The 14,854-nt window shown below is 37.6% G+C and overlaps 1 protein-coding gene across 4 annotated transcripts in view; it reads left to right on the top strand.

The window, feature by feature from the left end:
- The window catches only part of ABCA12 (ATP binding cassette subfamily A member 12), a gene marked incomplete at its 5' end in the record, with an annotated part of 280,846 nt that overhangs the window by 108,777 nt on the left and 157,215 nt on the right, over window positions 1–14,854 (top strand). For all 4 annotated transcript variants that reach the window (XM_079924327.1, XM_079924328.1, XM_079924330.1 and 1 more), the window contains one exon: window positions 7,040–7,133. In XM_079924327.1, the coding sequence (XP_079780453.1) occupies window positions 7,040–7,133 (94 nt within the window). The remainder of the gene's footprint in view (window positions 1–7,039; window positions 7,134–14,854) is intronic.

Genomic DNA, 14,854 nt, shown 5'->3' with positions numbered 1-14,854 from the left:
ATGGAATGAAGGCTTATTTAGTCTCTTTAATATTCTAACTTCCCATCTGCAAGAGGAAATGAGGTGATTATATTAAATGAGATAGTGCATGTTAAGTGTTTAACGTAGCACCTTGCACATTCTCAGCAGTCATGTATTAGCTATTATTTGGAGTACTTTATTGAATTTTGATATTAATTTTAAGAAGACCACTTGACAACAAGAATTCACCCTGGGGAAGATATTTTGAAATCATATTTAACAGGGAATTGGTGAAGGAACTGGCATTGGTACCCAAGAGGAGAGAGGATTTTGTCTCTATTCGAATACTTGTAGAATTCTCCTGCCGGAGGGGAAGCCAAACTAAGACTAATAAATGTTAGTCATGGGAAGGAAGATATCACCTTGATATGAGCAAAAAAATCGGACAATGTGAGTTGTCCAATAATGAAGAAGTCTCGTGAAATATTGAACTTCTAGTCACCAGAAACATTCAAGTACAGGCTGCATAACCATATTGCAGAGATGTTTTCCCTAACTTTTCATGTACCAGTCATTCTGGACTTATTTCTTTTCCTGGAATATTCCACCCTCTTTCCCATTTGTGGGTCTTCACCCATATGTTTCCCTGGCTTGAAAGACTCCCACTTCTTTCTCATATTCTATCCAACACACATATCCTTTCTTCTGCCTGACCGTTGTTCATCTTTTAGCTTTAGATTCAGCTCCCCTTGCTTTATCTTCCTTTCACACTCTTGACTTCCTGTATCTTAGCATTATCTATTACATTTGGTGATAATTTTTTTTCATGTTTCCCTTCCTCAAAAGACTGAAAATTTTAATTGCTCTATCCTCAGGGCCAGGTACACAGTAGGTGCTCAATAATTTTTTATTGTGTTAATGAATGTATAAGCCTTATATGAATGATTACTATAGTGTATGTTAAACTGTAAGTTTCCTTAAGACTCTCCAAGACTGTGGTTTCATGGAGGGAAATGGAGAATCTTCATCCTAAACATTTTACTTTTATTTATTTTCAGAGTTAAGGAGAAGAATCCCCATTGAAATCTGGAAATTGTACTGATATTCAGTATTATTCATTTCAGACATAACTAACTTCTAACCACTGTAGTGCAAGGGATACAAACTCAAATATCTGTAAGGGCAAGACAGGCAATGTAACTGTGTGAAATGGGACAAGCATAGGTGGTAGGAAATGAGGACATTTATGATTAAGAGTAGAGAGAGAATATCCTACTTACAGGCATTCAAATAGTAGTAGTTTCTCAAATTTTTAAATATATAGTAATACATTGATTTAAAGTTCACCTGTATCTTATTTTCTTATTTACTTTCAATGAAAATAAGAACATAATAAAAATGATGGCCACAACTGGAATCAGGTGTACTAACAATAATTAGAATAAAGGGTTCTAACAAAGTAATGAAGTGTGAATGACTTAAAGTTGAAATTATGTGCTCTGCCAAAATTTTTCAGAAAATTAGATTTGAAAGGTTTTCAGAGATTTGAAACAATAGTTCTCAGCAAATGCAGAGGCAAATGTTACTAGGTAATTCAATTGAGTTAAAAAGTACTACAGATCTTGTAGTGAATGGAAATTTTGGAGTGAATTTACATTTGGTTCATTCAAGGAATTTCTTAAGATTTAAACCTAGAATTTTGAGTGGATGACCTCACTGACTTCAAGGCCACTGAAGTGTGTCCTGTCATCATCATTAATTCTCCAAAACTTATCACCTGCATTGTGCAACAGGATAGAGTTCCTAGATAGAAAGCATGTTTTTTTTTTCTTTAAATCTCTTTTCTTGGTCCTCTTCTCTTTTGCTGTCTTTTATTTATTTTTATTTTTAAATTTTTAAATAGATTTATTTAATTAATTAATTATTTTTTGGCTGTGTTGGGTCTTTGTTGCTGTGCACTGGCTTTCTCTAGTTGCAGTGAGCGGGGGCTACTCTTCGTTGTGGTGCACGGGCTTCTCATTGTCGTGGCTTCTCTTGTTGCGGAGCACGGGCTCTAGGCACGCAAGCTTCAGTAGTTGTGGCATGTAGACTCAGTGGTTGTGGCTTGCGGGCTCTAGAGCTCAGGCTCAGTAGTTGTGGCGCACAGGCTTAGTTGCTCTGTCGCATGTGGGATCTTCCCGGACCAGGGCTTGAACCTGTGTCCCCTGCATTGGCAGGTGGATTCTTAACCACTGCGCCACCAGGGAAGCCCCTCTTTTGCTGTCTTTTAAAAATTGGTTCTGGATTTTCAAACAGAATTACTTTTAAAATAATTTAAAATCTTTAAATTTTAAAATAATTTCAAATTTAAGGAGAAGTTGCATGAACAGTACAAATATATATTTTTCTAGAGCTAGTTGAGATTGGTGCCCCATTACCTCAGATACTTTAGTGTGCATATTTCACAAACAAGGAAATCCTCCAATATAACCCAATACCACCATCAAATCCTTAGATCCAATTCAATATTCACCAGTTCTCCCAATCATGTCCTTACAGAAAAATAGTCCAGCCATGTTCTGTATCTAGTTTTTATGTCTTTAGCTTCCTTCAGTCTGTAACAGTTTGGTAGTCTTTCCTTGACTTTAATGACCCTGACACATTTTGAACATTCAAGACCAGTTGTTTTGTAGGGTATCTGTTGTTTTGTAGCATATTCATTTAGTAGAGACTCAGGTTATTTACCTCTGGAAGGAATACCACAGAAGTGATTCTCTGTTCTTCATATTGCATCACATCAGGTGGTGCGTGATGTCAGTTTGTCTCATTTTATGGGGAAATATTTTGAGACCAACTACGTATTCCATTCCTCATTAAACTTTCAATTTATCTGTTTCCTTATACATTTATTTATATTTACATAGACTCATGGGTTCCTAATTTATTCAGTTAGATATACTCTTTTATTAACATAATGTCTTTAATGTTTAATTTTGGCCAGTGGGTCAGATTTGATGCTCAGTTATGGTCATTTGCAGGTATCTGTGTTTTACTGATGTGTCCCCATCATTCTCTGAGATTCTCTGAGCAGTATATCTAGTGCTCTTCTGTCTATTGGTCTACCTACCTACCTATTTCTTTCTATGTATGTATGTATGTATGTATCTAACTATCTCTGTGTCTGCATACATTCTACATATATTCTATAGCTCTGTTCAAGCTTGGACATGGCAATCCCCTAATAGCAACAAGCACACTTAGCTCTCATCCACTAAAAGAAGCTAGTGTTTCTTGAAAAAAATGGGTATTTTCAGGGCCGGGACAGAGAAAGTACACAATGAGGTAGAAACAACTTGTGGGACTGGAAAGAAAGAAAGAAGTTATACACACACATTTATCGCTATATTTCATGAACCAGCAGTTCATAGCCATATCTTTAATTGTAACCCAACACTACCGGGTTCATTCTAGTTTCGCCCTTTATCATGTTTATAATTTCTCTGATGGATAGTGAAAAGCCAGGCTCCTCCAACGTAGGATATGTTTACTTTTAATCAACCTTCCCATATGAAACCAATCACCTGCTCCTTGCCCTGCATAGACAGCCTCCTTACCCGACTTGGGTCCTGACACCCCACGTCTGCTGCACTGTGGATATCCTCTTCACCTTGCTAAGGACCCACCTCCCTCACTGTGTCACTGTGGTGCCCCGAGTCCTAATGTGAACTTACCTTGCTGCCCCACCTAAGGGATTTTGGGCACTGAATTTTTCAGAAAGGAGAAAGTGAAGAGAAAGCGAACAGAAGGGGACATCTCAATAGCAAATAAACTCTGGAGAAATAAAAAGAGACAAATGCCATGGCCCACTAAGGAATTGTAAATTACTCAGTGTGCATATGCCCTTAGATGTCAAGAATTCAGGGAGCATGGAATGCAAGTGAGGTATAGAGGCACGTGTGAGATAATTAAAATATTAGCAAAAATATGAAACTCTTAAAAACTATTTTTCTCGAAGTTTTCAAGTAGCCCCCAATGTCTGTATATATAAAATCAATATTTTAGCCTTTTCTCCAAACAGACAAAAAAAGTCATGGCTCATCAGTTTAATATTTGGATCCTTGACATTGCATTCGCTTCTAGGTTGTTTATGATAATATTTAGAATGGTGTTGAGAGCAATCCTGCTGCTATGAGAATTTAAATTTTATTTCTTGCTTTTGTGATTAACTTGTCAACCTTAACGTTCCTGAGATCACAGTGTGGAGGGCTTTGGATTTATTATCCTTCTAAAGTGCTGCATGCAGAAATGTTCTCCAAACCTCTCTGACCTAAAATCCTGGGGGAAATCTTGTGATAATAGATTGTTTATGGGCTTGCGGTGGATTTTACCTAAAACAGGGTGCCTTAAACTACTCTGATACTGCACTTTTGTTTGGATCTAAATCACGTCTAAAACTAATTTCAAAATTACCAAAACATCCGCATGAAACCATAAAATTATATCAACCAAAAGATAACTTAAAAATATCCCATGACATATGTTCTTTATTTGAATGCAAATGTACATTGGTGTTGGTGTAACTGATCTCAGTTGCTCGCTGAATTCTCATGAGGTTGCTATGGAAAATGAATAGATGTTCCTAAAAGTAGCTATGGGGCACTGAACCTACTCAGATGAATACATTTTTAAAAGGATAACTATGGCTTCAAATATAAAACCAATAAATCCACAAACATTAAATATTTTTAACCTTAATTCCTTATAGTCTACATTTCAAATGAGTCACATAGAATAAAAATTGTACCTTGTATATAGGATCTTCGAAGAATAGACTCTAATTTTCAAATATATCAGAGATTAGGCTAGAATAATAACACATCTTATATTTTCATAACACGCATGTTTTTCCAATACACTTTCTTTAGTACTTTCGTATTCCTCGGAGCAGCATGGTTTTTTTTAATGCTATCTTAGTATCTTGGTGTTCACATCCTTGTCCCCTGCTCTGCTTTCCAACTGGGTATGTAACTTTGGATAAGTTATGCTAACTCTCTGCAACCCAGAGAATAAAAAAGGGAGTTGGATCAGATCAAGGCTTCTTAGCCTCTTCTGTGCTCTGGATGTCTTTGACAGCCTGGTGAAGCCTATGGCCCTTCTAAGAATAATGTTCTTAAATCAGTGAAATAAATACAATTACAAATAAAACCAATTATATTGAAATTCAGTTATTAAGGTATCGAAAAGCAAGTTTATGATACGGTAATGCATGTTTATTCTATCATTGAATAAATAAATAAAGGTGAATCCATGACTACTATAATTTTAATGCTGTGATGAGTATAAACAGCACTTTGAGGTATCTGCAATGACACTAATATGATTTGAAAATATCTGGATTCTATTGGTGACAAAGTCACAGGTACTTCTAATACCATTGTGGTTCCTAGCCTATATTCATCATTAATGGAAATACCAAAGAGTCATAAGCTGGAGAAAATAAAAATGTGATCTTTTTTTCCTGTCCAAGTTTAGAAATGCCCAGAATTCTGTGCATTAGATGATCTCAAAGGAAATTTCCAACAAAAATATTCCAAGACTGTAAACAGTCCTGCTAGTTAGGTAGGGTGGTGTGCATTTAGAATTCCTCTATTCCATGTGTGGACCATGGACAGAAGCATCAGCTCACCTACCTGGAGCTTGTTAGAAAGAGATACAGTACCTCCAGCCAGCCACAGACCTACTGAATCTGAATCTGTGTGCTTACAAGATCCTTAGGTGATTTGGTACGCACATTAATGCTTGAGAAGTGCTTCTATAGATTAGGCTGTTGAGCCTGTCTGGGAGCTTTTAAGCTGTGGTTAAACTGAGTACCTTAGGATTCCCCAGATCGACAGTCAGCTTCCTCCATTTTCTAAAACTTGCCCTTAAACCCAAAGTTCTAAGAATTTCGTGACAGATCTGCCAGCAAGGAGATCAGTGCTGATAGAGACACATGGAGATTTTCATGGAAAATTTAGGTTGGGAGTTACTTAAGGATCAGTAGTTGAATGGGTCTGGATTGTTTTGGAGAATTGAAGAGCCCCAGGCAGTAGTTTGAGATTTGGCAGAAGCAAATCGTCTCTGCAAAATGGGGGAAGAATGAGAACAGGTCTGACTGCATAATCAGATAGAAACATAGTTTAACTATAGGCACAGTTAATGTTCTTGTGAATACATGTTTTTCACTGCTATGGAACCAATTTTATAGGTATGTAAAATATGAAGCAGATAGTGTCTTATGAACTGCATCATGTTTACATGGGGAGGAAAGCCACTCCTGAAGTGTCTTACAGTGAAATTCTCTAATAGAAATTTCAATGTAATATACATTTCTCGAACCTCTGTTCTATACCAGTGGAAATTCAGGGATGAATTAGACACTGTTCTTGCCATAAAAGAATTACCAGTTTATTTCATGAGCCAAGCCAAAAAAAAGGATATATTGACAAAAAGAGTATAAGTTCTATAATAGAAGCAGACACAAGATACTATTTATAGTGGTTTGGAGGGGGTTGCATAGAACTTTAAGTTTCTGTTTACTCTTTTACTTGTTGACTCAACCATTCATTCATTCATTTGTTCAACAATCTTTATTGAGCCATTAGCCAATGTCACACACTAATCTTTATGCCTGAGCATAGAATGCTAATATTGGAAGTGGTAAGATACATCTTGGTTGAAATTAGGTTGGGTTTTATATGCCCTGTTTAGCATGTTGAGCCTTATCCAACAAACAACTGGGAAGCTCTAAAAGATTTTCAAGTTAGGAAGTTCCTGATCATACTTGAATTTGAAGAGCATCCTTCTTGGGACAGTCATGAAAGGTGACTGGACAGGGGGCTTCAGAAGGTTATTTTAAGATTTTAAACCTGGAAAAATCCTTCTTGTGTTTATTTCAGGGTTTCTTGCCTTTTTAAAACTCTCTCATTCCTTTCTTATTAATAATATTTTCAGGCAAATGTCTGGCTTGTGTTGGAATTTTATAGTATAATGTACTTCTTGTCAGGTGTTTTGGTTTAGCAATATAATTAACATTTTTTTTTCTATCATTACTTTGCAGCTTTGGACACTTGTCTTGATTTTATGGCCAGTTACTATTTTCTTAATTTTGGCTATTACCCGGACCAAATTTCCTCCAAAACCAAAGGCAACTTGTAAGTAAATGAGATTTGTTTATTTCCCTAACTTTTGGATTCTAGTTAAAATTTATTTTGCTACCACTTTAGTGTTTTATTGTAAAATTTATTTTTCTGAGTAGCGTTCCCACTTGGAAGTGTTTGTATAAATGCTTAGTATGTCTTTTCCCCAGTCTTTTGAATCAGTAAGAAGTTGAGCCTGTAATATTTATCTAGAAAAATATAAAGTATGTAGGAGCAAGAATATATTTTAATCTTTAACTATAAAATTTTAACTCATTTAGTGTTCATCTCATAAATCCCACCATAGTGTGTACACCGCAAACAAGCAGCCATCTCAGGCTTAGATCATCCTTTTCTCTTGTCTCATAGCAGAAGCCCTAGAGTGGAATTTGATCAACTGAACAAATGAAATCCAGAGTACTATAAAAATCTCATCTTTCTTCAGGGCTAATTCATGAATGGTGCAATGTATCAAAACATTTAGTTTAAAAGAAGATTATTTTCCAATTAGTGTTGTTTCAGTTACATTTAGTCATTACCAAGTTATAAAATGGGCACGATGCCCACTCAGTTCGTGATTTCTTTTGGATCCAGGATGGAAATGCAGAAGAGACTCAGAAAAGTCTTCAAAACGGAGCAGGATGAGCCTTTTAACCCCAATGATGTGACCAGTGTTGTTTTTGCTTTTGTTTTTAAACTTCGGAGTCAGTTTTCTTAGGAGAGGAGTAAAGTCAGGTCAGATGTTTCATGTTTCACAAAGCAGCCATCTCCTAAAAAGCTTCCTGTAAATCAGATTTCTGAAAACTCAAATTGTATTTCAGATAAATTATGGTAATCCACCAAATAAAAGAGCACTATGCCGAATTATTTGTAAAGAGAATAATGAGCTAGTGACATTTTAAAGTAAGCACAGTGCTTTTCAATCACCCAGCCCTAAGAAGTAAGGTGAGAGCCATGGTGGAATCTACTTGAATTACACACAATATGATAATTCAAAAGAAAGTATCAATTCAGTTAGTGTGAAGCATTTAAACTCTTGGTGCTAGAACAAATAATTCCTTACATTTGAATTGCACCTTATCATTTCTAAAGGACTTTTGCACAAGTGATTATGTAGAGTTATTGATGAGATTTTATTAGGTTGTTTATAAAAACAGCATAATTTTGTTCTCTTCATATTGTGTGTATATTAGTTCTTTATTATAACAGATTAATTCCATTGTATACTGTTGGAATTTATGTATTCTTGTATATCTTAAATAACATGGACTTCAGAAATAATGCATTCAGCACATAAGGACAAATACTCTTTGAACTACTCTAGTTAAAGATGCTAATTATCAATTTGCTAGCGATAGTAATAGGAGTTTGTTAGCTCCTTTCAACAACTTATTTTCACCAATTTCTTGTTCTTAAGGATTTTTCAGTTATATAAAGTTCCTTTTCTAAAACTTCTAAGAGAAAAATATAAGGTGTGTGAGTGAGTAGTCTTAAACCAGTTGATGTTACCCTGTAGGATTTAGAGATTCATGGGGAAAATCATGGAGAGCTCTTATAATCCCACTAAATTATAAAGAAAAACTTGGAAAAGCCATGTGACAAGTGCTTCACAGACCAAATAAAAGGCTCTGCAAAACACACTGTCCAAAAGGAAATGAATAACCATTTTTTACTGTGAACCTATTATCATACTCTAGTAATAATTAGCTTAGAAGCAATTATGTTTGTGGGTAGGAGGGAACAAAATTATAGAAAAGTTCAAACATTGAAAGTATTTTTGCTAGTCTCTCAGACCGTGTAAGACTCAGTCTAGAAAATAGTTTATTGGTTTGTTATTAGAACTGAAAGGGACCCTCTCACTTTACAGATGAGAACACTGGGACCCCAAGGAGATTTTAATTTGCCAAAATTCAATCATGTGGGATAAGAGAGAAAGGTATTGGAAACCACCTTTATTTATTCTTTGTCCATGAGATTTGTGTCATATCTTACCCTCTTACACATAGAGCCAAATACAAAGTATGTCCAAGATTTTAACTCATCCTATAATCAGTAGAGTATAAAATGTAATTTTATAATTGGAGGTACTATTCTGTAGAGTAATGTAGAGAATCTAAAACTAGTATAGATGCAGTTACTTTTTTTTTCTTTCTTGTGGTAGAGAGAGAATAACTTCAAAATGATAGTTTGGATTTAGGTTTTTTAATTCTGTTTTTTTAGATTGTTGTTTTTCTTTGTTTCCCACATCTATTATACTGGAAGATTCAAATGAGCTGATAATAATCATGATAAATATTTCTTGATCTCATACTATGTAATGGCTGTGTTCCTTATTTCACCGTCAAGAAAACCAAGGCACAGAGAGGTTAAGTAACTCATTCAAGGTTGCACAGTTAATAAGTGGTGGTGTCAGTATTTGAACCCAGACAGTCTGGCTCCAGAATCTGGTTTTAAGCTCATAGGCTCACATTTCTTACATCCAGTAGTCAGCACTAATTTTTCATGTTTCATTATTTAGGTTTTGCAAAAGTAGACTAAAAATTAGAAATTAGGAATATAAACTCCTTCCCTGTCTCTATCATGAAATAAAAAAATATGGGGAAGAAGTGGATTCTGATGTAGGTATCAAACTTATCCTAAATATTATTTTTTAATGTGGAATGCTGCCCCTGTTTGACAAATTCTGCATGCATCATTGTAGTTCTAGTATCACAGAAATCAGATCCTGCTTAACAGAGTAAAAATCCTTTTTGGACTTCAGTGACTTCTTCAGTACTAGTTGGGCAATAGAGAAATGAAGATGAAACTCCAGACTACACCCCAGCTGAAACTCAGCTATGGTGAGAATGGGAGTTGTCATCCCGTGGGTACATTCTGCTCCCAGATTAGCCAGGCAGGTATGTAGGACTGGTAAATCATTCAGAGCAAATATAATCAGCAACTCAAAGGACTCCCTCCATAGTCCTTCTGTTGGGCCCTGGAGAAGGCTGGATTTTTGGTGAGTAAGGAAGCTGCTGCAGTCCCTGCCATGGTGAGCACCAGTCGGAAGCAAAATGCTTACTTTTGGCATCATCTGCCTTCATTTACTCCCTTTTGTGTTGCCACCAACAGCTTAGGTTAACTTGCCCCTGCAAATAATAAGTCCCAGGTAAAGAAAGCTTTCCAAAGGCTGGCAGGCAGGCCCAGATACTTCTTGTTCACAGGGAGAAGAAATGGGCCTACGCGCCAGGTCTGAAATAGTTCCAACCGCTTGTAATCTCTACAGGCAGTGGCTTGTCAAGAGGCAAGCTTTAAAAGCCAAAATATTATGCTTAGGAGCAAAAGCAAACAAAAGCAACCCAAACTCCCAAATCACATTGAGGCTAAGCCAAGCTATAATGTGCAGAGAGTTGCTTCTGTCTCCTTTCAACACGTACATACCCATGAAAGTGCAGGCAAGCAGTTCCTCAGTGATGATTACTTTACAAGACCCGCCCACAATGAAATAAGTGGCCTCCCAAACATGTAGTATTGCCAACGAGAAGTCACATTTTTATGAAGTTAATGAGAAACAATGTTTTTTAAGTGGTTGAAAATATCACTGAAATGGAAATTGTACTGTACATATATGATCATGTGCTGAATTAAACTCCAGCTGCCTCGAGGCTGTCACTGTCTAATACCCCTGCCCCCTCAGAAAATAAGAAATTCAGCCAATCCCACAGCTGAAAACAGGGACTGTTGGAAGGCAAGGGAAACTGCTAACTGAATGATACCTAAATTTGTGTTATCACAGGGTTAAACTGAATTCCACCCATCCACGTGTGACTCAGCAGCTTTGGTAAATCCAAGGTCATCATTCCTGACACGTCTTTGCTTCCAAAGCATACATTTTGTCTTCATGGATGCAATAAAAATAATAATAGTAGTAAACATTTATTGACAGCTTGACCATCGGCAGGCACTGTGCTAAGTACTTTGCATATATTTCCTGAGTTAAGACTTACATCATCTCTTTGAACTATGTAATATGACTATTCCTATTTTAAAGGTAACAAAACTGAGGCATAGAAATGTTAAGTAATTTACTAACGTTCACATAATTACTATGTCCTTGAGCCTGGATTTTAACCACAGTTCCCTCCCCTCCCCCAACCCATACAGTGAGTTTTTCCAGGTCACAAATGCCAACAATGGCAATCCTAAGGCTCATTTGAGTTTACAACCTCTCCAGTGTCTTCCTCGTACCACCTGTTAGTACTGTCGGAGATCAAAGATGGTTGTAAAAGTGAACGCAGTTGGTTTTTCTATTTGTCAGCAGCTCTAGGAAAAAATGTGAGAAGAAGGATTGAAATTATTGATTACTTGGTGGCTTGTGGGATCCATGGGTGTTGTTATACCTACGGTATCTGAATTGTTAGTGGGAAAGAGCCTATGAGGCCCCTCACTGGTGAAGGCTTTGAAAGCCAGAGGAATGAGGTTTGTTCTGGCCCTGCTCTTGCTCTGACTTTTTGTGTGGTGTGTTTTTTGTTTGTTTGTTTTGTTTTGTTTTGTTTTGTTTTTTTGCGGTACGCGGGCCTCTCACTGTTGTGGCCTCTCCCGTTGTGGAGCACAGGCTCCGGAAGCGCAGGCTCACGCGCCCAGCCGCTCCACGGCATGTGGGATCTTCCTGGACCGGGGCACGAACCTGTGTCCCCTGCATCGGCAGGCAGACTCTCAACCACTGCGCCACCAGGGAAGCCCTGTGTGATGTGTTTTTATGAAAGTGAAGGCAAGTGCACAAGGATAGAATTCCGGGGTGCACCATGCTCTCCAGAACACTCATGATTTAATAGTATTAGTTGAGAGACCCATGGTAAATAATATCCTTTTGTATGTTGATTGGCTAAAATTAATGTAGGCTTTGTTCTGTGAAGATCAGAACTCATCATCACTCATCTTCTGCTCGGGATTGCCCCATCCGATTTCTCCATTCTCAGGTGTGCCAGCAACTCTAGGTAATCTCTCAGGTTAGAGACATCTGAGTCATCTTGACTCCTCCCTTTGCTTCACCTCCCAAACCACTATCCTTCAAATCAGAATCCATCTTGCGAAATGCGTCCTGGAGTTATCCCTTCCCTTCCATACTTCCTGCCACCGTTTGGTTCAAGATCTCAGTTTCATGCCTGGATTTCTTCAAAAGGTGTATTTTTATTTGTCTATTTGTTTTTTATTTGTGTTTTTTTTGTTTTTGGTTTCTGGAAGCCCTGCCTCTAACTCTTCCCACATTTTATCGTCAGATAATCCCCTAAAATACTCTTTGGGTCAATCAGATTTCAACTCCTCTTTGCCTCACTTTCAGGACCTTCGTAATTAGGATTCATCCAACTTTCTGTTCTGAAGTATGATGCCTGTGCCTAAAGAAACTGTTTCTGAAAGTCTTCCACACATCCCATGCTCATGGCTCCCCCCACCATTGTCTATTAAAAGACAAGCTTACCCTTTCGCCTTCCCTGGTCATTCAAACTCCAATTATTTCTCCTTTATATCTTTCTTGTGGATATATTGGCTACTAATGAGTGGTCTTTGACCGCTTTATGCTTTAATCTGGACTCACTCATGGACAGATAGCACATTAATAGCAGAAATCACATCATAACATCACACTCTGATCACACTCTTGTCAGATACAGCGTAATTCCTAACATAGGGAACAAAATAGGAATGCTATGTGTTGGTCAGAATTCGATACAGTTTGAAAAATTGATATGGATTATTAGATTACAAAATTCATCCAGAGATGGATAATAAAAAAATCAGTGTAAGTCAGGTGGGTGAAGGACAACAAGTTAGCTTGTTTAGGGTTTGATTTTTACTTCTCTTACCCAGGTAAACATGACTGTGCTATCAAAAATGTCTATAATGGTAATATTAGGAAAAGAAAATGGATATAAATCTCCCTCACTCCTCCCCAGGTAGATTTACTTGGGAATTTCCCTCACAAATTAATAAATTCTTGTGAACGCATATGAAAGATTTTTGTGTGGGAGAGACTTACAGTCTGCTTCTTGTTTAAGTTCCAGAAATGTTGGAACAGGTTTTTTTTTTTTTAAACACCTTTATTGGAGTATAATTGCTCTACAATGTTGTATTAGCTTCTGCTGTATAACGAAGTTAATCAGCTATATGTATTCATATATCCCCATATTCCCTCCCGCTTGTGTCTCCCTCCCACCCTCCGTATCCCACCCCTCTAGGTGGTCACAAAGCACCGAGCTGATCTTCCCGTGCGATGCACTACCAGATATAAAATAGATGATAGCTAGTGGGAAGCAGTCGCATTGCATAGGTGGTCACAAAGCACCGAGCTGACCTTCCTGTGCGATGCACTACCAAATATAAAATAGATAGCTAGTGGGAAGCAGTCGCATTGCATAGGTGGTCACAAAGCACCGAGCTGATCTTCCCGTGCGATACACTACCAAATATAAAATAGATGATAGCTAGTGGGAAGCAGTCACATTGCATGGAACAGCTTTTGAATGTCAAAGCCAGAGTCCTATCATTTACTTCTTCCATCAGTAAGTCAGTAGTTAACTGTTTTGGGGAACATTACTGACCCTTTAGATGACAACCCAGAGGTAAATTCTGTGAAACTCATAGAAGCTGAGGACTGGGATTAGATGGTGATTGCCTGCTCCAGCGCTCCGGGCAGACTTGAATGGAGCAGGAGGAAAGGGGACGTGAATACGGCCCCGCTACACTTGTGCACAGGGACGGCCACAGTTCCTGCTGGTAGTTGCCCATCTCCCTGACTTGGAATTCTGCCATTCTTTCACTCAGTGCAGATGGGCACACCCTAATGCCACATAACATGACAAAAGGATTTATCAACTAATTCCCTCTTAGGCTTAGTGCACAGAGTTGCATCAGAGAACGGGAAATACCTTGAAGTACAATAACAATTTAACAAGCAGAAAGATAAAGCGTAAAGAATAGCTGTTGATTGCCCAGTGGAGGATTTTGTTTTTCTGCTCCTTTTGCTTCATCCCTACTTTTGATGATCTACCTTACAAGCTTCCCACAGGTGACTGCCTCACTGAAAGTGGCTCTGGGAGTCACATGCCTTCTCTTTTTTTACTCCCTTTCCCTTTTCTTCCCTTTATAAAGAGCAGAGGAATTCCTGTTACTGTCAGATAGGAACCTCTAATATCCAAGCCTGTCTGATAAATACAGATAAATAAATGATTGCTTATAAAATTCTCACAAGTATAGTAATGTCATTTGCTGAGGTACCACTATCAGTTGATGTTTCCAATATACCCTTGGAGCTAAGAGGCTGATTTAACAAAGTAATTTCAGCCAATTCCTTTTCACTTGTCAGAGAACATAGAGCCCACACACAGGCTCACAGGTGAGGGTCTGGCTTCATGGTTGGCTGTGTGTTTTCCTGAGTGACTGTTTTATTAAACCTTCCTCTAAGCACCACCCAGGAAAGCTGGCCTACCAGACCTTAGGCATTTTATGCTACTCTCGCTATTCAGGTTTTCTCATTCTCTTTGATCAGGTCATATCATGTCCTCTGCTTAGATAAATGAACCAGTGTATTTTTAGAGTGAAAGTATCTCTCATGGAAGAAATGCCACAGCATACAATATTGGCTTGTCTCAGGTCAGTTAGAATTTCATTGTGGGTTAGAATTAGAATGACCTATAGTATTTTCACATTAAAAAATAAAATCTTTGTTTTGGTTATATATTTATGTACTTATGCTTATT

This window comes from Stenella coeruleoalba, assembly GCF_951394435.1.
Source record: "Stenella coeruleoalba genome assembly, chromosome: 6".
NCBI lineage: Eukaryota > Metazoa > Chordata > Mammalia > Artiodactyla > Delphinidae > Stenella > Stenella coeruleoalba.
Note: the sequence above shows the minus strand (reverse complement) of the source record. Positions and strands in the feature narration are given on the sequence as shown.